We start from the raw sequence: 25,615 nt of genomic DNA, 5'->3' as shown, positions 1-25,615 counted from the left end.
AGGGGAAAAACATCGCAGTTGCACTATGAACTCAATTATTAAGAGAGGGTGGAAATTAAGATGGAAGACAGAGAATACGAGCGGAGGTACAGTAAAATGGAATGAAAGCGGTTTTCAGGGTTATAGTACAGGTGTAGGTTAAAGCATCTCACGAAAGTTATAAGATTATGGCGGCTAATTTACTGGACGTCCCGTCTTATTCCTGTGAGGGGCACAACTTTGTAATCATTATATACCCAACAAAGGAGTGGAGCTTCCGTGCCCCGCCCGCCCTTACCCCGGCCATTTACATAAGCTTATTAAGGGCCAAAGTTTCAGCTTGCTATGGATGAGGTCAAATTTACAATCAAATCTCTATTTTTAAAAGTGTTGGTAAATGATGAATATAAGTCCCATAGCATTTAGACTAACTCGAAAAGAAAGGGCTTCGTCCTGCTTGGCTGAGTTCATACGATGAGTGACCCATACAACTGAACAACTGTCTAATCAACGTTCCCCACAGAAGAGGCAGGACATGTCCTCAAGTCACAGGTGACGGCTCACGAGCTTACTGATTTAATTCGGGTTTATGATTGTAAAATTCAATTATTTCTCACGAAAGTATGTGTTTAACTTTGTCCCTGTCAGAATGATCATTGTTTTTCAGTTCATTCAAACATGAGAGAGAGAGAGAGAGAGAGAGAGAGAGAGAGAGAGAGAGAGAGAGAGAGAGAGAGAGAGAGAGAATTTCGTAACTTTAAAAGCATATTCCACGAAAGAGCAAGAGAAATTCTCATATCTTACGAGGATCATTCCATATGAGAGAGAGAGAGAGAGAGAGAGAGAGAGAGAGAGAGAGAGAGAGAGAGAGAGAGAGAGAGAGAGAGAGAGGTTATTGAAAGTAATGATGTCGGTCTAAACTTCAGAAATGAAGACGAGGTAACCGGTTGGGAGTTACAATTACCACCTGTATCGACATAACTGTAATGACTAGTAATGACTAGTAGCGTCTCATCTTGTTCCACCTGACAGGAAAATTAAGAGTTTATCTTACTTATTTTTAAATATAAGTTACTTTTAAACACGTTCGTTGATTGATTAGTGATAGTAGAGGAAAGAAAGAGGGCACGGTGCCTTGATAGCGAGTATTTTCAGTTAGAAAACAATTAACACCAGTTGATAGGTAGATAAAGATTGCAGGTTTCAAATGGACTTGACAATAAATTGAGAAGCGAGCCTTCTTTTATTTTTAGCAGACGTACAAGCTTTGATCGCGTTTGTGGGAGAATTGAATTTAAGTAGAGAGTTCAGGCCAAAGGCCAAGCACTGGGACCTATGAGGTCATTCAGACCCGGAAAGGAAATTGAGAGTAAGTAGGTCTGAAAGGTGTAACAGGAGGAAAACCTCAAAGCAGTTGCACTATGAAATATTTAAGAAAGGGGTGGGGAGCGAGATGGAGGAAAGACAATATGAATGGAGGTGCAGCAAAAGGAATGAAAGGGGTTGCAGCTGGGGGCCGAAGGGACGCTGAAAAGCACCTTTAGTAATAACTACAGCACACCTCATGAGGTGCACTGGGGGCGTTTGTGGAAGACCACACTAATGAGCAATAGTCCATACCTGGTCTAGACAAAATCTCCTATGGTATGCGCATGTTTTTTGCTGGTCTTTTTTTTTTTTTTTTTTTGCTTGTTTTTTCCGATCCTGGGGTCTTTGACTTGGGATTGGTCGAGACAGATAGCGCAACTTCCTTATGCATTACCATTTATTGACCTTTGTCCCAGCCGTAGACCATTTTCATTCTCTTCGTCCAGGGATATGAGAGAGAGAGAGAGAGAGAGAGAGAGAGAGAGAGAGAGAGAGAGAGAGAGAGAGAGAGAGAGAGTCATTCATTCATTCATTAAGGCAAACATCTAGTTATTACTACTGCAAACTGCCCTTCCCCTCCCCCCCACACACCCACAGAGAGAGAGAGATTCCCCTCCCCCACACACCCACAGAGAGAGAGGGAGAGAGATTGATTCATATCAGTACAGTAAATATCTAGTTACTACCACAGAACTGATGCAGGAATTTTGTGTAGTGAATACTGATTGGCCCCAGTCGTCCGACTTAATTTTTAAAAGTTCCTTGTTCTGTATTCAGGTCGGTAAGAACTTTCTACATTATATGTAAAAGGCTTCTTGTAACTACATTAAGAGTATTTATGGCATCGGTATGCATGGCAACGCTTTGCATTTTATCGAAATTGATGTAAAATATCAAAAGTATCTTGAAAAGTGGCAATATATCATTAGGAACTAAAGGTACAACTCTTACTAACTTAAAATGTACAACATTATATATATACATATATATTATATAAATACATATATATATATATATATATATATATATATATGTATATATATATATATATATATATATATATATATATATATATATATATATATATATATATATATATATATATATATATATATATATATATATATATATATATATATATATAATCAGTAATTTAACCAATGTTTTCCTCTCGAATGAATAAAGGAAATACTCGAAGCTTCGACTTCCAACTGACCTTTAAAAAGGTTCACGCCAAAGAACACTTTAACTCTTCAAAGTCATTGCTGAGTGACCTATGCAAGGTAAGAAAGAGACTCCAGTCATCACGAAAATGAGCCGACCTTCCAAAACCCTCTTTGGGAAGAACCAATGAAAACCCGAGTTTTAGTCGCAAGCCCCTCGACGGACCAATGAGAACGCAGGGACTCAAAAAGTGACCAATGGTGTAGCAAAGTCGAGGCATCGCAAGATTATCCTGGAGGGTAAGGTTCACGTATAGCCCCAGGTACGGAAATAAAAACACACACATACCCCTGGGATCCGTCAGGGGTGGTAGGGGTGGTGGGGTGGGGGTCCCTTCCACTGGGAAGGCAGGGCGGAGCGGGGCAGGGCGGGGCACTTATACGATGCCCCTTGTTACCCAAACGCACCTGTATTCCCTCTTCCCATCAAGTAACACCCAAGGGATCTCCGCAGCATCTGGCCAAGAAGTAATAACAAATACCCTGCATAGCTTTACGTCACACGAGAGGCAAAAGTTGTAATACAAATAACGCCAGCTGAAATAACACTTAATTTTTCTTTACTCTTTTTTTTTACAATTAATGATGGGTAGATCCGTGGGAAAGAATCCCGCTCCCGTTCAATCTCGTACCGACGATGCTGCTGTCTACCGGTCAGAGAACTCTGAACCTTAATGACTACGGGCATATGGGAGGATTTCCCCTGGATGCCTTGCATGGCACAGTGATGAGAAAGAATAACCAGATTGCACAGATTCTTTAAAAAAAAAAAACCCGCATTCTTAAGAAGGTCATGACTGCGGAACAGACAGTGCATATCGTGTGCACGTACATTGGCCGTGTACACGCAAGTAAGCATGTACGTATCGTCGTCTAGGGTCAGAGTCTTAAATTTTCATAAAAAGTTGGTGTTCAGAACTTAAATCATAAGCCCAGAACTTCCAAACTGAACGGGTTTTACCCATGGAAATCTAACCAGCATTACTGTTGGCGTTAACAGTGTTAATGGATTTTACACTATGCACCAAGACTATACAACAAAATACCGCCTGAATTGAAGAGCACACAAGAACACGGCAATTTTAAAAATGAACTAAAGACTCTCCTATTCTGCAGGAGCTGCGATACTGACCAGAAAACACTGAAAGACATTTATAAAATATAAGAAGCACCTAATTTTGAGAACGTACAAGAGCCCGCTCTCTGAACCCAAAGCAGTATTTCGAATGACCCAGAAAACGTGACAACTTCCAAAGCCAATAATTTAATATATAAATAAATAAATAAACAATTAAATAACGAAATAAATAAATAAAAGATATCTGCTTTGCTACAATTTTATATACTGTAAAGGGATCCTTTGGTGCGAAAGACTGATCATGCTTCAACAAACTAAATTAGCCTCATAAAAATCTAACTTATAAACGCACCAAGTAGACGCAATGAGCAAAGACGTAAAAAAAACTGGACAACAATTATTCATATTGCTAAATTAATGTTAATCATCAACTTGCTACGTCAACGGTTTCATAAAACACCCAAAATTAAGACTGCCTACATTAATCTCGCCAAGCCTGGGGAATATACCAACACTTTTCTACTCCAAATATGGCTATTGGCACATGAGCCCACATTGGCCAGCCCTATGAGAGCTGTTAAATCTGCTCAGTGGTCTGGTCAAACTATTTTAATAATAATAATAATAATAATAATAATAATAATAATAATAATAATAATAATAATAGGAGCCCACAAGGGTTACATTATCATTATTTTCCTTATTGTTTGGAAGCATTTTCCTGTTATTATTATAACTATAAGCTTGAAAATCACGTTCATGTAAGTTGCACGAAGATTTAAATAGGAAAAACTAACGGGGTTACCTACATCTACACTGTATACACATTACGAGAATTATTATTATACTATTACTATATAATAGGTACTGATTCTTATAGGAATCAATTAGCCTATTGCTGCCTAGGAAATTTAGTATTATTTTATAAGTTGCCAATACGCGCTATGAAATTGTAACCTGAATTTTTGAAAAGGGTTCTTCATTCTCGTTATTTTGAACCCCAGAAACACTACTGTATGTGCAAATGATAAATAAAAAGTTAATCAAATTACGACTTCTAAGGTACGACAATACCGGCTTCCCGCCGCCCTCCATAGCTAATACGGCAAAAATGTAACCAGTAAATACCCTTAGGTTACGTTAGGCTGGTATTTTAAGGTTCTTTCAGTGTCCTGTCGTTTTCTGGTCATTTCTGCATGAAAAACCCAAAATGGTTTTTTATGCAAAACTGGCTGGCTGGAGTCTTATTGGCAGCTTATAAAATTTTACCTCCTCCTAGTAGAATGCCTATAAATGAAAGAAAGGAAAACAGTCAGCAAACAGTACTTAAAAAGGAAAATTGAAGATAACATTCCATGGCTCAGTGTAATCTATAATGCAGACTACTCTCCAAACTGGAATTCAGGAACCTCTCATTTGCCAACTTGCTAACAACTTGTCTTAATTATTGACACCACTAGAACCGTGGTTCTCAACTTGGGGGGTGCACCCCCTGGGGGGGTCAACAATTTCTAAGGGGAGCGCGAGCCCTATGGAAAAATGAAAAATTCTCTATTTATATTCGTTATTTCCTTAGCAAGAGTCGCTAAGGAGCAGTGTCAAGTACCTCACTAATTCATTCCCAAAAGAATAAAAACACCCCATCTTTCTCTTCTCTTTTTTTCATTTTCATTTAAATGTGGGAGGGAATTTTACTCATAGATGCAAGGGGGGAGGGGGGGCGCGTGGAGGGAAGGGCCGACTCTTAGAGGGGGCGTGGTAATAAAAAGGTTGAGAATCACTGTAGTGAAGGTTAACCCCCACCGCCTACCTTTGTACCCCTGACAGCTAAACCAACCTAACTTTAAGGAGAAATAGTTTTATCTACTTGAAACTTGAAGGTTACAAATTCATTTCACTGCATCACGTCTGCGAAAAACGGACTAACGCCAGTTTCTCCTGGTTAAGATGGTTCATTCCTAATGAGATGAGATAAGAGTATTAAGATTTAGGCCAAGGGCCAACCACTGGGACCTGTGAGGTCATTCAGTGCTGAAAGGAAAATTGAGGGTAAAGGAGTTTTGAAAGGTGTAACAGGAGGAAAACCTCGCAGTTGCACTATGAATAAAAAGGAACCCTAAATAGTGCCTACAGTGCACCGATGGGCTTTAAAAGCCACACGATTTGTAAATTATTTACTGTACACTAATTTACTAAATAACGAAGACTAACGGAAATATTATTGAGAGTTATAACGCTCATGTTCAGACCAAAGTTCGAATTTTGTATATCGAAACAGCAGGACAACGTACCAAGTACATACCAGAGGTACGGTAAGAATCATTCGAATGACTGAGAGTGATCACTTCAAATTGGATGGACGAATAAAAATCGTGCATACGACTGCCTGGCTAAACTCTAATGTAGTTAGATAGAGGCCAGTACTTACCTGCGGAATCCAACTGCGGGTATCTTCAACACCACGAGGTGCCCAGCCATCATGGATGTCCGTGAGTTTAATGGACCACAACTTAACACAGACGCTCTCAGACTAGACCTTTTCTTTGCAAATCTAGCTGACCAGCAGTTGTGTGCAAGGTTGTATGAAAATACTCAAAACACGCGTACAGACACACTCGATAAACCAGGAACCGACGTCGAACAAACCGCGACAATTCACTTCCGAAAGGACACTGAAGCTCTGGGTCACTGACATTGGTTGCTGGCGCTTCTTCTTGACTTTTTGGGTGGAAATGTAGGGAACCACAAATTAGGTACCGAGTCAGCTGTGACAGCTTTTTTATTGTAAAAATCAATAATAAACTTTGCAGTACAGGCAAAACATCACGACAAAACGTGAACAAATATGAGTTTTTCAATTAAAAAAGAAGACTGACATATGAATAATATTGACACATACTTACCTACTAGTTATGTGTGTGCATATTGTTCGTAAATAATAGGACGGACTTCATACGTTACACAAGTTGCAATTAAAGCCACCTAGTTATACGCTGACATACCTTTATCATGTATTTTTTCGTATAAAGAGAGGGGAATATTATATACGCAGTCACTTTAGACTCCAATTAAACAGACGATTAAAAATCTCTCTCAACAACTCAGACACTTAACAGTATAACTCTGAGTCTCTGAAAAAAAACTTAGTGTAACTAATTGATACCAATCTGATGAGACATTGGTTCACTTTTACTTATTTAAGCTTTCATAGGTTTGAGCCACTTCGTCTTAACTGGATGCATTTGTCTGTTCGTTTTACTCACTCACAAACACACACACAGACACACCATACAGAAACATAATGATTGACACTCACCAGAAAAGTTAAGTCTTCACCGATATTTGCAAAGACCTTTCTTCCGGCAGGAGGTGGGTGTCTTTCACTTCGAGTTCCTCAACAAATGCCCATAAGGATCGGCACTCACAGACCGACCCAACTTGACCTGGACTGACAAGGTGGAAAATGTCAAGAGGAAATCGTCTCACACTCTTGAATGAACAAGACTTCCTGAATGATGATACATGCATAAGGTGTGACCTGACCTTTTTTTTGTGGTGGGTTTATATAACTCACATCTTAAAGTTTTCATTGAATTCGACCGTAAGATGATAGTGAATGAATAAATTAATGAATGAGTGAATGATGCATACGACTGCGCTTATATTTTCTTAAGTCAACACAGCCTTTGAGAGACCTGAAATCAATCCCGCGGAGGGGAAACGACTTGAGCTTGCTTCCCCAGAGTAGGAAAGGATTAAAGGCATTGTCGGAGAATAAAGTGTATAGTTGCAAGTGTATGTATGTATGTATGTATGTATGTATGTATGTATGTATGTATATACATACATACATGCATATGTATATATTATATAAATATAAAATTATACATACATAAATACATATAGTCTATGGTCCATCCCTCTCCCTATATATCTCTCTCTCTCAACGAATACACAAAGAAATACCCGAAACCCCCTGCCCTTAAGAAATACGCCCAGCGGAATTGCCCAAGAGACTTTTGCCTGTGAGTTATGACACCATCACCTAAACCGCTCTCTTATAACAGCTCCGGCGAGTTTTAAATAACAGCTTTCCAGCATGTCTGTCGATTGAAAGCCCGCCGAGTCAGGCTCTAACGGCCAAGCTCTTACAACACAGCACGTGTTCTAAAGCCTCGGCGTTAACGAGGTATTAAGATGAAGAAAACAACTGCCAATAATTGTTAGGAAACGTGACGTCACCGAACGGAACGAGTTAACGTGTTGCGGGCATGCAAAAGTAAATATACATTTTATGCACACGCTTAAAAATTACCTACTTATATTACTTGACACTAATTAGCAGCTTGGCCTTTGAATTTTCACTGATCTATTCTTTCTTAGCATGTGTATGTATGTGTATATAATATTATAAGTAAAAGCAATGAACACCAAGTAAAGGACAGTAAGTCGAAAGGCCTAGCACCACTCCGTCGTTTCTCTTTCCTTCGTGACATTGCCTTTATTTATATATTCATCACGTTCCGTATTTCCGTGATTCAGTTGAACATTATATATATAGATATATATATATATATATATATATATATATATATATATATATATATATATATAATTAACTCAGCTAATAAAGGAAAATACAAAGAATGAAGAGTTAGTAACACCAAGGACCAGACAATAATATACATAATATTTGACTTAACTTTCCGAGTAATTAAATAACACGATCTTACAAAGACCTGTCAAGAATACTGGGAAAACTCTTCTCATATTATAACTGTACATGCAAGAGAGAGAGAGAGAGAGAGAGAGAGAGAGAGAGAGAGAGAGAGAGAGAGAGTTATCTGATGATGTACTGTACATTTTGAGGAAGCGCTGTTAACTCTAAGTCTGTTATTCTGTCCCATACTTCTCTCTACCCCTACTTCAGTTGCGACCCACAAATGTCGACTAATGACCAGTTGCACAGTTCCCTGCTTAGGTCAACTTTGTAGGAAGCGAACCTAAGTCGTGTTTTCATAGTTCTGATATCAAGCACTGCCTTCCTCGGATAAGGGCAGAGGTGGGCCACACACACACACACACACACACACACACACACACACACACACACACACACAGAGAGAGAGAGAGAGAGAGAGAGAGAGAGAGAGAGAGAGAGAGAGCAATTTCCACAATGACCTGAATTCAAAGAGCCATTATTACTCTCAAGAGGACTGGAAAGAGATGATTCAGATGAAAGGTTTCATCGGACTTTTTGAGGCAATAAATGGCAACATCGGCCTATAATATTCGTGAAGCGATAATTTTGTCTTTTTTTTTATTTTCCCAGCCACAGATGTTGTGCTCTTATTCATTTGAGTGTTTGCAGGTTATTAACTGAGCGTCATGTCATGAGGGGGAAGAAATAAGGTATAAACCTCCTGGATCTCAGAATACAGTATAATAATAATAATAATAATAATAATAATAATAATAATAATAATAATAATAATAATAATAATAATAATAATAATAATAAACAGATACCTACCTAGAGCCATAAAGAAAATTATTTCATAAGCACCAATGTTTTTAAGCAACTCCACTGCAAGTTACACAAGTGTAATTAAACGTAAAGGGGGCCGGATTCCACTTTATAAGAAGTAAAGTCCACCTCAAGATAAGAATATAACAATTTCCTCGCCATTACCCGTAGGTATTATCAGATGCACGGCTACAGCTGATTAAATAATGTGAAGCACATTGCATAAATAAAACAAGTAAAAAATGCACGGTGCAATCGAGTTTTCCGTACAGCCGCTACAACGTACAATCAAGGCCACCGAAAACAGAGCTATCTTTCGGTGGTCTCGGTATAATGCTGTATGAGCCTATCTTATATCGTTGCCAGAAGCACGATTATGGCTAAATTTTACCTTAAATAAATAAAAACTACTGAGGCTAGAGGGCTGCAATTTGGTATGCTTGGTGATTGGAGGGTGGATGATTAACATACCAATTTGCAGCCCTCTAGCCTCAGTAGTTTTTAAGATCTGAGGGCGGACAGAGGAAAGTGCGGGCAGAAATTGGTGCGGACTGAATAAAGTGCAGACAATAAAGTGCAAACAGAATACAGTGCGGACGGACAGACAAAGCTAAAATGAAAACCGTAAAACTTCTTCAGTGAAACTGAAAAAAATGGTAGAATAAATAAATAAATATTCGAAAATGGGAAGAAACGAATAACGCACCATTACAACGGCGTCCTAAACCCCGTGAGCTAGTAGTACCAGGTTATTCCGTTAGCGGTATTAAAAGCGTTTTTTCCCGCTTTGTCTCTTTTTACCAAGGCCGACCTCTTGATTAAATGACGTAAAGGAAGTGGATCAGAGATGGTATAGAAGGAATTAAGGCTTTATGGCCTAGAGAGCTCTAGTGAACAAACATATCTTACGGCTACTGTAAGGTCGCACCATTGAATTGGTAATTGCACTTGGGTAGTGGTGTACCTGTTCCATAAATGGGACGGCTATAAATTCATCCTCATCTGTTCCTTTAACACGACTTTGTCCACTGTGTGTATATAATTATACACACACATATCTACATTACAAGTAACAGGAACTGTCTTCAGAGCTGTTAAAATACTAGGCCCACGTAAGATTATTTCAAGTCAATCATGTTAAACCAACCTACGGCATTGACAACAAATTGGCAGTTATTAAAAACATGTATGGGTCTATCGACTAACGCTTACCTGACAACTCCCAGTCCCTACCTCTTTCTTCATTCATTAAAAAAAAAACTCCCAGTCCCTACCTCTTTCTTCATTCCTTAAAATAAAAAAAACTGTCCTTACAGTCATTACGCCGTAGGCAATATGCAAAGAATTATGACGCAAACAATGCGTTTAGCGTTTCTTTGTAATGGGCGGTGTCACACCACTCCTTGTTTGAAGAATGAAGTAAAAAAGAAGCAAAATTAGGCAAATAACAGCTCTCTGCAAGTTAATGAATTTGGTTAAAGACGCGCAAAAAGGGGTGCGACTTTGGCTTGTCTACGAGTCACCTCCCAGGTGCTAGTACTCAACACGGCGGAAGCTCAATGAGACGCCCGGCGCCGTGTTCAGTACTAGCCCCTCTTAGATCAGATATCGGTTACTAATATAATTAGTCGACCACACAATATAGAAATGGGTGTATATAATACTCTGATCTCCGAGGTCCCACTGAGCTTCCGCCATGTTTAGTACTAGCACCTCGGAGGTTACGCGTAGATAAGCCAAAGTAGCACCCAACAAGGCATAAGGCTTCCTGAGCATAAAATATATCCGATTTGGAATAATTATGACCGCCTATAGGGCAAGGAAAATGTTGGCAAAAGTACCAGACATAAAAAATCTAATGTTGAGAAAGGAAAAGAGCCATAGCTAAGAACCAGGTTTTATTAAACAATTTCTGTCCCCTCCAAAGACAGCAACTGGTTAAACACAACTGCTAACCAAGTGGTGATCTCCGTAAAAGTGTCGCTTAAAGCGTATAGCCAAGATGAAAATAAACAAAGATAGGCATCCAAAGTGGCTTTCGTTTGCCATCTTGAGGAACTATGGAGAAAAAGAGTAGGTCTACCGTCAGAAAACTGGGAATAAACGTGAAACTTCAAACAAACCCAAGTGTCTACAACTTCCGTAACACTTCCCGTTCCAATTATAACCAAAGAAACCACAATGCCCACATTCCTCCCTGGCATCATTACATCTCAAAGACCCGACACTCCGGTGAATAAACCTGGTCTCTCCCACATCCCGTGCTACGTCACGCAAGTAAGCGATTGACCTGGTGCTACAGGTACTAGTCTTCCCCCGACACTATTCCTTTAATTGTTTTGCTCTAAATGACATTATCTGGTATAAAAAAAAACCTTCCTCACACGGAAAGGAATATCGTATTCTGTTTGTCATTTACGAAACAAATGAATCGTGACTTGGCTGGCAAGTTTTAAGACTTGAATTATATTGATATTGCAAACCGATAATAGGTTGCAAGGGTAAATAAAGTATTAAAAAGTTCTGAACATGAGCTTGCTGGCGAAGTAATCAAAATAGTACTACTACAAACACGTATTTAATTATAAATACTTATGCGCGCATGTACACATGAACACAGTTTGCAAGTCTTCTTTTACCTTTAAGTCACTTATATACGCATACAAACACGTGGATATAACTACATGTTTGAATGTATACAAGAGAGAGAGAGAGAGAGAGAGAGAGAGAGAGAGAGAGAGAGAGAGAGAGAGAGATGCTCATTCGAAAGCTCATTTACCCTACCCAGCACATGCCTCGAATTTCACCTTAAGACTTGTCTGCGATTGCAACCTAAAGAAAAAATAAGATGTGGCAAAGGCGGTGATGCAACAAGCCGGACGCTCATTACTCAACATCTGCAATCGACTGATATACGAAAAAATTATGTGTCCTTCGTACCCTTTTCCAGCTCTCAGCCTCGATACTGAGTACGAATACAGAGTAGATGTCTTTAAATTAGTACTACTGGATGCCACACACGCACACACACACACGAGAGAGAGAGAGAGAGAGAGAGAGAGAGAGAGAGAGAGAGAGAGAGAGAGAGAGAGAGAGAGAATTTTAGTTTTTCCTTTCTCTGTCTTTGAAAGGCAGAAGAAAGTTTCACAGAGGAGGAATTCATCTTGCGGTAAGAGAGAGCAATTGTAAGACGACCCTATAGCCATAAAAAAATCTATTATATAGCAAGCTTCAAGAATAGTCTACTTACCGCAAAAAAAAAAAAAAAAAATCCAGGGTACTGACGAAGTTAGGCCCAACTTTCTAAATTGCACCACGACTTCTCTCAGCCTCCGGAGAGAGGCAAGTGGTCAATTGCCTCCGCCTTCGACGCGGCATTCTTAGCAAGGTTGCGAGGAACAGGAATGGTTAACTGACCCATCAACGTCTAGACCAGACCGCCTACTACCCAGGAGCCACCAAGTATCCACTCCCACCCCTTAGTCTAGCGGACCCTATTCCCTTGTATTTATAGACCTATTTTATCGAGCTACTTCCTTCAAATATTCACCTTTTTGTGTAACAACTAGCAGCACAATCTTAAGACGGCCTTAATCTTTCCAGCGAAGAGATTCCACCTCAGAAAACATTCTTCCCACAAAAGGTAGTAGATGTTTCAACTTCATTCAAAACTTGCAAATCTGCTATGAATGAAGACATTTCTATTCCCGTCTCGCAGAATAGCTTAGCATTCAATGACGATGCACACCTGGGAAAAGGCATATTAGCATGCAAGGGAAGATACAAAATAAAATTCCTGCGTTGTAAACCATTTCGCATCTCTCTCTCTCTCTCTCTTTCTTCCAGCTAAACCCCATGGAGAAATGAACTGGGGCGCATTTCCTGAATTCACATTCCTCAGAGACCTCCTTCACGGACAAGTGTTGACACAACTTGATCTTGAGAGATTTTCTCCGCAACCTCTCTTTTTCGTGGAAGGACCCCAACCCCCTTCCTTATGGGCCTGGCGGGGTGACGGCAGTAGCTGAGGACCCGTCCAGCTTCCAACGAATTTGATTAGCGCACGGTTGTCAGAATCCTTTCATTATGATACATGCCAAAGATGCTGAAGGAGTCCAGCCTTTTGAATATTTATGCCAACTAGACCGTTGGTTCTCGGGTGAAAAGACAGAGAGAGAGAGAGAGAGAGAGAGAGAGAGAGAGAGAGAGAGAGAGAGAGAGAGAGAGAGAGAGAGGTCTGAACTTACAAAATAATTCGTGAATTACAAGAGAGAGAGAGAGAGAGAGAGAGAGAGAGAGAGAGAGAGAGAGAGAGAGAGAGAGAGTCTGAAACTTTCAAAATAATTCGTGAGTTACAGTCTTCTCTCTCAAATACCAACCGCGTTGTGCCAAAATCCTTGTTGACAAAGCCATTCACAAAACCATTAAAAACTAATATAACTGAATAATAGTTTCTTGCCTGCATGGTATTAAGACAATCCTTTTGCCTTTAGTTAACGAATACAATTAGGTAAGTTGTCACAGATGATTAAGAACGATTTGGAGAGCACGTATACAGTACGATTACCTTCCAAAGGCTGTTAAGTCTCAAAAGGGTAACACCAAGGTCTAAAGAATACGCATTTTTCAGACCCTGGGTTACACGGGAAAAACACCCGATCCCCGAGAACAAGCTGAACGTCGGCGATCGGTAAGCCACGCACATCAAACTTCATCCATTTTTAATCAATTAGTGCCAACCACAGCACAGTACAGTACATTCCACTAATTGTTTATGGAGCTACGTGTCGTAACAAAGGTCAGATCCCCGTAGCCGACTTTCATTAAGAATGCTAATAACACCAAGCTATTCCAAGGGTCATGCAAGTCAGATCGGGTGGACAATGTTAAATGGTCTAGAACCTATTTTGAGGAAGATTAAAATTCCTTATCCTCGGGGCTCTGCTGCAACCTGTTGGATCTCATAACCCCTGATATTAAATGTCTTATGGAAATTCCACGCTACATTACACACACGCGCGTGCATTATATATATATACAGTATGTATGTATATATATATATATATATATATATATATATATATATATATATATATATATATATATATGCATGTGTATATACATATATACATATACATATATATATATATATATATATATATATATATATATATATATATATATATATATAAAATGATCAACTATTTATATAAAGCGTTCTAGACCTATATTGTTGTAGTTATTTATAACTCTAGAAAGTTTTGCATACATGGCTGAACAACGTATCAAGTCAGTTGATATTTAAACTAACGTAATGCCAGTTACATTATAACGGGAAACGAACCTATTTCCTACATGTATATAAATAATCCTATTTCATGCATTTATAACATGAGGCTGAGATTTAGGGTAACCTATTTGTACAGATCGTATATTAAAAATTTGTCTCCATTTATCAGGCTGGAAAGAGTTCCGAGGAGACTGATTATCTCTCACCGCATGTGACAAGTGTCGTCAGATTTCGCCATCGTACGGTGTGGGAATTTCTGTGACTCAAGACTTTTAAATCCACTCCCTGGAAGCTCGTCATACTGGATGACCTTGGTCATTGCCAGACTATCCAGCCGCCCGTGAAAGGAACTGTCACAGTCACTCGAACCTAAGCTTCTGCCGTCCAAGCAATTCTTTAGTACTAACTTGCATTTGTTTTTGCTTAAGTCGTATGGCAAGGTACATAATTCGATTGTGAAAATCATTCACTACAAGTTTTTCTTTCTGGAACGGTATATTAGGATTAGTTATATTTGGCAACTTGATCCTCCGCTGGCCAATCCTGTTCCAAGAAGAATGATGACCTAATGATGACGTAATCGGTGACGCTCTGAACTCTGCGATCTTCAGGAAAACGCATAAAATAAGTAAAAGTGAAGAATTTGTCTTAGTGAGATGCATTTCGGCTCCTCTTACGTCAACGGTTTGCTAAAAGTGAATAGGAAATCAACGTCATCGTGCAAGGGCAGACGAGAATAATTATGTTCGTTCACTTACAAAATGCCATTGGTAAACAAGCATATGGTTCTTCTTGCATTTCCTAGGTGTACTAAGATTTACTTTTTCCGCATTTTACTGTTAAACTACTGTCTGCCTCTTACTTAGTCTGTAAACTGGCTTACTCTATCTCACTCGAGGTAAGCTACGTGCAAATAATATTGATTCATGCAAGTAAACCAGCAGTTTCATTCTTGTGCATTCTCAAAAAGGATAGCGACTTAAGATTGTGATTACTCATGTATATATGTGTATATATAACAGTATATATCAGCATTATATATATATATATATATATATATATATATATATATATATATATATATATATATATATATATATATATATATATAATATATATATATATATATATATATATATATATATATATATATATATATATATATATATATATATATGTATGTATATATATATATATATATATATATATATATATATATATATATATATATATATATATATATATATATATGTATATATATATATATATATATATATATATATATATATATATATATATATATATATATATATATATATTATATATATTATATATATATATATATATATATATATATATATATATATATATATATATATATATATATATATATATATATATATATATATATATATATATGTGTGTATGTGAGTGTGTGACAATGTGTGTGCAGGTGAGAGTACATATGAATATACGTGAACAAACATTACAAGAACAAGCCAAGCAATGCAAACATTTTAAGTACATCCCAAACAAGTAACATTTGAATTTAGACAACAGTAAGGAACCAGGGGGTACAAGGTCGGATAAAAAGGGGCTTGAGGCATCAGTTCCAAGCCACAGTTGGCCGTTTCATCTATCAATCACAACTTTCTTCTCAGTTTAATTCTGATGTGGATTAGAGAATTTAGGACAATGGCCAAACGTTGGGACGCTGGTTCAGAGTTCAATTCCTGATCATCACTGACATATTTTCAGTATCACATGACCTTAATGTCTCTGTGAGCTACGATTAGGACTCTGTTGCTAATTATCAAACTTGTTCATCGTGTTGATGTCTTTGGATGTACTGCTTAGGGGTCATCTGAGTTATTTCTGCTCACTTTCATCCAGCATGTTCCTTATTGATGGAATAGGAAGGGGAGTCCTCACCAATTCTGTATATCCTATGCCTAAAGCAGAGGCGTGAGCCCATCTGCATAGAGGGCCACTAGAGAATGTTCAACACCATCTAATTTGCCATGCAAAACACCCTGCAAGTGGTACCCCTAACAGGAAGTATGGAATATGGAAAGATATTCTTTCCATTGGAAAATCACCTGCCTGTATTTTTACTGTACAGTGAACCCCCCGTATTTGCGGGGGATGCGTCCCACACACCCCCATGAATAGTCAAATCCAAGCGATTGCTTAAAACCCTCTAAAAACACTTAGAACTGCCCATTTTGATAGCTTAAACCAAGAAAACCCTGTAAAAATGCTTATACCCGAGTATTTTAATAGTTTTATCACAAAAAGTGCATTTATTCATGAAAATTATATGAAAATACAGTAATTAGTGAATATTTCTCAGTGAAAAATACCGCGAATGGGCGAATGATGGCTAGATATGTTCCACAGAGAAACCTGCGAATGCGCGAGTCCGCGAACCATGAGAACGAGAATACAGGGGGTTTACTGTACCTCACATCGTTACCAAGTCACAGCGTAGAGAGACTGAGGCTATTCCCCTGTTTATGGAGCTGTGATACGTGTCATTTTAGCAGATTCAGAGAAATGACTGGTCCCCCATCCTTGCACCTACATAAGACACTAAGATGAATTGGGAAAAAACGGGAAATGTCCTCAAGATAATTCTCAAACCTCCCAATCACCTCAATAATGCTACCTTTAGCAAATAGGAGTTGTTTAAGTTCATTACTTCCAGTATTTCTTCCAAGGTTGGAAGATTCAACAGGTTAAGACTGACACAACTGTATTTGCTGTAATAAGTCTCATAATAATTTTCATACTGTGGCACTAATATCCATCACATGGAGTTTTTTCCTGCTCTGTGAATGATAGTGCAGTCTTAAATGGGTGTTTGTATTGTCAGCCATTCATCATTGGTTTTCAAAAGGGAAATCAGTCAGTAGTAATACTATACAGTACTACAGTATGATATATCCTTATATTCACCATTATAGTTTCAAATTTGGCTACCATAAACTTTTAGCTTGAGGGCAACCTTGCAAGAAACTGTTCACATACCATTTCTATCATTCCTCACTGAGTCAACACTATAAGTCTGAAATTGAAAAAAATAGCTGTCACAAAACTGACTTGCTGAAAGTGTGAATGCAATAAATACAGACCCTGAACTTTAGCACTGAATTATGTGATTACACTGAAATGGATCAGGACTCCCAGCTATTTCCAAAAGATGGTACTAAAATAAAAATTCTGACTAAGATAGATAATGGACTAAAGAAACAGACCTGGTTACAGTCACAATAAACTGGCTACTCGAGTTGTCCAATAATTGTCTTGATTCTTCTCTCTTACACTTTTTAACGCTACCCTCAATAGATTGCTTGTACCTGCCCTCTGCAATGATGTTTCAAGAATTTTTAAACCTTATGCATAAGCAAACTTCCACATGTCTTTCCTGCAGTGCCATGAGATTTAAGTAATTTCAGACACAATAGGGTAAAAAATGCATCACAGAAGCTTTTATCAACAAATGACATGGCAAGACCACCAGCAATTAAATGTATCACATGCGTATAATGGTAAGTAACTTGTGCAATATGAGAAAACATGAAATGCCTTCAATGATAAAAAAAAAGGATGAACAAAGGATGTAAAGTATATAAAATAAAAAATGAGCAGATCACCCTCCTGATGAGAAAAAAAAAGCTGATCTACAAGCTCACTTGTGAGGCGGCCTAAACTGATTTGTCTCTTTATAATCTTACAGTGAAGAAATCATGACAGGCCTATTTGTACCCGTTAAGTTCACTTATACTTAGTTTTGCAATGTCTAACATCAGCAACAGTAGCTTAAAACAAAGTAATACTGGGGTTTGTGTTCATGAATAAGAACTATCCATTTCTATATCTGAATTGCTTGCATATTATGTACTCACCTTATAATTTTTGTAAAAATACAATTTTTTTGTTGCGAAAACATTATCTTCACAAAGTTGTAAAAAGTTCCTTTTCGCCTTTATTAGGTAAAAAAAGTATCCACCCATTGCAGAATTAAGTGCAATACATACTATACATGTCAGTTATCTAATCTCCATCCCCTACATTACAGTGCAGTATTGTATGAACTATCAGTCAGTGAAGTATGTGAAATGAATGCATTTGAAAAGATAAAACATTTTGTCACTACAGTAAAATGTCTACTATACATAACCAATAAGAGCTCGAACTCCAATGGAGGAACCTAAATGTGAAACTAAACTAATGAATACTACTCCAACTGATCATCACAGTACAAGTATTCAATTTTTCCACAAATACCAAATATGTTCTGTGTATCATAATGTTCAGATAATCAGCCAAAGTTAACCTGGACTACCTTCCAATCAAAAATATGATACTGTATGCATAAAATGAAACAAATCATACATATAAATGGATGCAAAAAAGAATCAAAGTAATTCAACTACTACCAAGAACGGAGGAGTTATAATAGTGAGATTACATTACTACGAGATCTTTTGATAGCTACAACTATCACTGAGTGATATCAAATATAATGTTACATTTTCATTGTCACATATTCTGTGATATCTTGCCATTCTGAGAAATCTAAGCACTGTACTTGATCACAATTATTTCACAAGAACTAAAGGCCATCAACCAAGATAACAAAATACAGAACTAGAATAAACTGCACCAGTATTTGAGAAGACTTTTTGACTTAATGCCAAATTGTTATAGTACCAAATATTATTTTACCAAATAGGGTAATAAAACATAATTTAACAAAATAAATTCATGTACAGCTTATCAACACAAACATTTATCAACATTGTTATAATAAATGTATAAATAATTTATTGATATAAAACATATTTACAAGCAAAAACATATGTAGTACAAGGAAGTAAACCAACATATTTTCTTTCAGAGACCTGAGGAATCGTAACATTTGTGACCCTACTACAAACATTCAATTTAATCTCAGAGGCACAAAATGACTTGAGAACCCTTGATGCAGAGCCTAATACCAGTAATAATGAAGTACACAGAAAAATTATCCGACCCATTTCATGAGCATCTCATTTTCTACTTAGTTGCTATAACTGACTTAATTATTTAAGTCCTGCACTAAACAGTTGAATGATAATAGTTTTAAATCTGACTGATACGAATGTCTTTAATGTTACTTAAAATCATCCTTTCTTAAGTGTATTCTTTTATGTTGTCTTATATTAAATGCAATAATCATCAAGAAAGAGTACAGGGAGTGGTCATTTACTTATTCCTGGAAAATGTGGTATGGCAACACCCTAAATATACCATTGCCTAGGCCATACCACTGCACTTGTGAATTACCAAAAGATCAGTAACAAAGAAGAAGATACCCATTAATTCGGCTACTGATATCAGAACTCAGCTTTCCAAAATACTATGGAAACTAACATGATTCTAAGTGCAGTTACACTGCTACTGCTACTACTACTCTATAAATCGGAACCATATCCACAGGAGGATATCTTCAGCTACAAAAAGATACCCTCCTTTTTAATCCTTATGGGTCATAGTTCCCCTGTCTACTCTCAACCAAATAACTACCCCTACCAAGTATCATATGGAGTGGTTGAATCCATAACAAAACTTCAGTTCTTCAGTGATCCACTTCAACTTATTACAAGTTAACATGAAACCTATAAAAAAGTTATGGTTTTCTTTAGTAAGAGAAATGATAATTATAAAAAAAATATATTGTATGGCTATGTTACACTAGTTTAATCTACTCACCATTACTGATTAGCATTTACCAACACCTTTTATGAAAGATGGTATAAAAATTTAAAACTTCTATTACAGTACACATATGGTAGCACAAAGTCAGGCATGGGATATACGTAGACAAAACTCTTGGATGCAACTAGTGAAACAGCACCAAGCACTTACTCTTGTGAAATACATTATTTCAACCATGTTTTCCTCTACCAATAAATTTACAGATTAGCAGGAATTTTGCCACTTTTATAAATCCTAGTTACTGACCTACCAGCTACCTATGTGAGCTTTCCAGTACTGTACTAAAATAAGAGTATGAGTAGTATCCTGATCACAGCCTCAAATTCACAAATGTTTTAAATTACACTGACCATGAGACTTCAAAAGGGATATCAATGTCATTTGAGGCAAGAAGCGAAGCAAGTGTCCCCAGAAAAGCCTTAGATGGCAAAACGTTTTCCTCTTGCATCCGCGTCCATAATGACAGTCCCTTTCTGCCATCGTTTTGTACATCTGGAAATAGAAACTCTCTTTCATCCTTCATAATTCATACAATTCATGAAATATGTTACGACATTTTACTTTACTTTTGCTTTATTGTGCGACAAAGTAAGAATTTCCAAGACTCATACTGCTACATTATAATGAATTCTACCCAGATTACCAAGGAGTGAAGTACTATACTTATGATACCAAAAGTGTACTAAATTTTAAAGTTTAAAATTTGGTGATGAAAAAAATTAAACCTGGCACAACATTTGTTGACAAGTGTACAAATCAAGGCTAAAGGTTAATCAAAATGATTAAACTACACCTTGACTAAATAGGTCGCAACATATCATTTATGTGACTGGAATCAGCAACAAGACTATTAAAAAAGGTTTCAGTTTACATATGTAACACCTCAACTTAACAGACACTTTGGGGATCTGGTCTTTCTGATAAGTAACAAAGACCCTATATTATAGACAGAACCTTGAATATTTTTTTACATATAGGAATCAGTAATTCAACATAGTTCCTAATCCAAACTAACTGTACTTTACACTTTATATTTAGCATAAGAGATATGTCTAAAAGTGTATCAAGTCTAAAGTGTTAGCACAGGGAAAAATAATCATAATATGGTAGGTGGTAAGTACACCAGTCCGCTAAGTTGAGGTGTTACTTATATATATTAAAAATGTCAACTTATTCAGCTAAACCAAACCATAACTGAATTATTATTATTAGCCTGTACTTTCAACTATCACATGATGATGGCCAGATTGACTAATGTCACTTCATTAATTAGCTTAAATAAAACTGACAAAATCACACCATAAAAATTTTCAGAAACAAATGATAAAGGAAAACTCCTCAATACCCAGAATAATTCCTTGGAGACAGAATAGTGAAAGTTTCCATGAGATACCCTTCCTAAAAAAAACCTGTACAATTTCTCTTTTCTCTCCATTCTTGAGTGTTTCACAAGGGTTGGTCAGACTAGCTAAAGTGGACAAGGAAATACTTTCTCCTTCATTTATGTTTTTCAATGTTTCTGATTATGATTAAATTTGAAGCCATTGTTACTCTCTCCAACTTCCAACAACTTTGGCCAGATTAATTTGCATTACATCTCAGTAATGACATCTACACGTTTTTTTTTTATTTCTTTTGTCTTCTGAAAGGTACTTGTGTTACTGTTCTGCAATACACCGTAGTAATGATATCAGTATTGTTATCATTAAAATAGTTTAACCAGACCACCGAGTTGATTAACAGCTCTCATAGGTCTGGCCAATGATATCAGTAAAACAATATGTACAGTACTAACTGTGATTGATTGTCCTTGCTTTGCTGTTCAAATCAACTATGACAACAAATACATATACCATATACATTTTTGAGCCTCATGATATGTTGTCACTGATTTGATTAATATGTTGTCGTTGATGTGACTTTCACTTAGCTTGAATCCCTCTTGCCATGATCCACAAAAGTGATATTCTGGAACCTGTGTAACTTCTAGTCTTCAATGGTGACCAACCCAACAATAACAAAATGCTTACTATGAAATATATGTAAGACATTCATAAGCTTACTAATCAAAAACAGCACACAAACAGTAGAACCTAAAGTAACGGCTGAACCCGTACAGAATAACAAACTGCAATGCTAAATATACTCACGATATATATCCAATAGGGAATTGAAAATTTCTTCTCTTTTGATGCCAGGGATTGATCTAGATGATATCAAAAAGTTTAGTAATGGTTCTTCTCTCGTTGTTCCAGCATACCTCTGACACTGACGCTGTATTTGTGATTCATTAATCCTCCTACCTAAACTCTGTTTAGAAAAAAAAAAAGGGATATACAGTATAATGAATCTGAAAAAAAATCAGACAAATTCTTGAATTGTAATAAAAATTTAAACAGCAAGTGTCCACTACTGATGTGAACCAGAAATTCATGAGCAATTCTTCACTAACAATAAGTTCACAGAACTTATTCTTCTTCTGTCTACAAGGATGTTAAAAGCATTCAATATAATTCAAGAAGTGTTACTTGTGAAATCAATATTAATAAACTTGTTAACGTATGACTTAGAATATGATTGTCTACAAAACTTATGAAAATAACATATGAAGCCTTATTTATAAAAACTACAGGACCCACTGTGGAAAATTTTACATGTTGTAATATAGACTGCAGTAAATAAGAAAGGATGTTATGGTGAACCATAAAATAAAAAAAAAAATTTTTACAAAATAAAACATGTTTTCTACATACTGTGAATTCCTCTATTATAAATGGCATTACTCCATACAATGCCTCTCCTAGCTACACCAAATAACCAAATCATGAAAGGTAAAGACCCCACTGCGAATGCCCAGACCACACACTACCATCCCACAAAAATATCTTTCTGTGCCAACTCCAATCATGATGAGTGCCCAGCAGGGAGGAGGGCACTATGTCATAGTTAATGGGTATGCATGAACAAAAGTTTTATTTAGTAAAAACATCATTTCCTCATTATGAATCCAATAATCATAAACAGCCTGAACCAAAATTGAGGAAGTATGGCAAAGTTAGGACACAAAACACTAACGAGCTCTGCTTTCTGAGACTACATACACTATGTTTCACTGTAAACATGACTCATAAAACTGTCTTAATGAAAAATAACTTACCCTTAACACTTGTGTTGCTTGAGAAGGATAACCTGCTTCTAAGCAAGCAAAGAGTAAGTCATGTTGAGCACTTGTGGACCCATGGACACTAGCAATGATATTTATCATTTCTTCCAATAGTTTCTTTGCAGTGATTCTGGACTCGTCTAAACTGTGAAAAAAAAAAAAAACTTGATGGAAAAGCTACACTACACTTATACAGCATCTAAGTAAAGCAAGTATTATAAAAAAAATTTCTTGAATAAAAGTAATTTTTCTAAATATTAGTTTACAAGAATGGCAATAACTAGATTATCAAAAATGAATTAACTACTGAAGGATTATAATGGCAATGAGGCTCCCACTATGATATATACATTTTAGAGTAAACAGCAAAGCCACGGAGTCCCATTTTGATTCTCATAAGGCTTGGTTGAAGGATCTGCTCCAAAATAACAGCTGAAAATTGGAGCAAGGTGAGTGAGAAGCAACTAAAGGGAAAGGACAAAACAAGATTTAGTATTCTTCACTGAGTTATTACATGAGGAAGTATTCAAGTGCTGGTGGTATTTTAATTGAGTAAAGGATTTTACCCCATGGGACACTGTCACTCATTATTAAAACCCTTTCAAACTGCTTCAATAACAATGTCTCAAGTTTGCATAGTCTGATATCAGCTTTAACTAGATTTTTAAGCCTTCGGTAGTACTGGACTGCATAATCATTTGTATGCTACAAAGCTTAACTCTATCAAAAAGAAATCCCAGGTTCTCTTTACTCAATATAAATTAGGACTGTTGGCCACTTAAAGCGGGCACAAAGCACTGGGAAAAGGAAGAATAGCATTGTATAAAACAAATGCCTATGTTAAGTATCACACTTAAAAGAATACAAACACTAACACAAAATATGTACAAAACAATGAGTAAAACTGAGCTTAAGTTAGTTTTTAAAAAATACAGTAAGATGACATCAATGATATATTACAGACCCATGTGAAAACCAAACATGCTAAAATTTAAAAGCAATGACTCAATACCAGTAAAACTTATTTTCTATTAGTATAAAACAAATAAATACTCATTCACAAACCTGTCTGCTTCTGCTTCTATTTTTTTAATATTATGAAGCAGATGTATAAGAACTTCAATTTTCATGGGAAGACACTTAAAACTTTTTTTAATGGATCTCACTTCTTCTACTGCCCCAATATAATCACCGCTGAAAGAAATTTAAACGTATCCATGAGCCACTGGTTCTTTTACTACAAAAGCACAAAAGAGAAGCTACAATAAAATACAACATCTCTGCTGTAACTGTATAATTCCAAGACAATTTGTCTGTCACTTGAATTACTGCACTGGAAAACAAAATTTAAAATACAAGTACTGTAACAGCAAATTATCAAGAATTTATTTTATATAACACAATGTTCATAGACATCATTGCATATGCTTTTGATTATTTATGCTCACCTATTCAGCCGACACTTAACCAGAGCCCCAAGCATTAAATTTTCAACCTTGATGATATTTCTACTCTTCAAAATTTCAAATATTTGCTTAACCACTTCGTATTTACACGTTGCTGCTGCTGCCATTAATAATGCTTGACAATTTCTTCTTACTTGCCTTCTGTCATCAACATTGTTACCTTTGAAAGGTGTAACTTCCTCAAGAATTTTCACTGCCTCTGGAAAAGAAAGTGTAGAATGTAAAAAACGTAATGTATTACAAAATATGAAAGACTGGAAGCAGGGAAGAGATTGGTAGTAGGATTCACAATTTTCGTCATGAACTTGTTTACTTGAAAACTGAGTTTATATTTACTGACTCTCCTTGGACTGGCTAATGACAGAATAAGGTACAGTATAATCTAGTGCAAAACTATTAAAAATATGGAAAACTTGAGGCAAGGAAGAATTCAACAGTAAAAATCATATACTGTATATTGTAATTACTAAATATCTAAACTTAACTACTGAGCCTAGGTATATTATCTTACTACATTACCACATACTTTTAAGGCAGCATGCAGTATACTTCTCATAATTAAAAACAGGTTTAAACATCATACAATATAAATGAGAAAAACAGTGGAGCAAATTTCATAACTACAGTATTCTTCATAAAAAATCACATTGTAGGAATTGAAAGCAAAACCCTTCATGTCATACTTAGGCAACTACTTTAGACATCCCTTTCATAAGGCCACCCTAAAAAAACAAACTGAAGGGGATGTAGGTTTTCCT

General features: G+C 36.6%; 1 protein-coding gene across 6 annotated transcripts in view; it reads right to left on the bottom strand.

Moving 5' to 3' along the window:
• Positions 1–25,615, bottom strand: part of LOC136836308 (leucine-rich PPR motif-containing protein, mitochondrial-like) — a 99,072-nt gene that overhangs the window by 14,659 nt on the left and 58,798 nt on the right. For 4 of the 6 annotated variants that reach the window (XM_067100432.1, XM_067100436.1, XM_067100435.1 and 1 more), the window contains 6 exons: positions 24,840–25,056; positions 24,457–24,585; positions 23,386–23,536; positions 22,379–22,538; positions 20,579–20,720; positions 19,974–20,128 (listed from right to left, as the gene is read on the bottom strand). In XM_067100432.1, coding sequence (XP_066956533.1) covers positions 20,110–20,128; positions 20,579–20,720; positions 22,379–22,538; positions 23,386–23,536; positions 24,457–24,585; positions 24,840–25,056 — 818 coding nt within the window. In that variant the 3' untranslated portion in view covers positions 19,974–20,109. Of the gene's footprint in view, positions 1–19,218; positions 20,129–20,578; positions 20,721–22,378; positions 22,539–23,385; positions 23,537–24,456; positions 24,586–24,839; positions 25,057–25,615 lie in introns of those variants that run through there. The other 2 variants (XM_067100431.1, XM_067100433.1) reach the window with 2 other exon arrangements.

Source organism: Macrobrachium rosenbergii, chromosome 56 (assembly GCF_040412425.1).
Source record: "Macrobrachium rosenbergii isolate ZJJX-2024 chromosome 56, ASM4041242v1, whole genome shotgun sequence".
Classification (NCBI taxonomy): domain Eukaryota; kingdom Metazoa; phylum Arthropoda; class Malacostraca; order Decapoda; family Palaemonidae; genus Macrobrachium; species Macrobrachium rosenbergii.
Note: the sequence above shows the minus strand (reverse complement) of the source record. Positions and strands in the feature narration are given on the sequence as shown.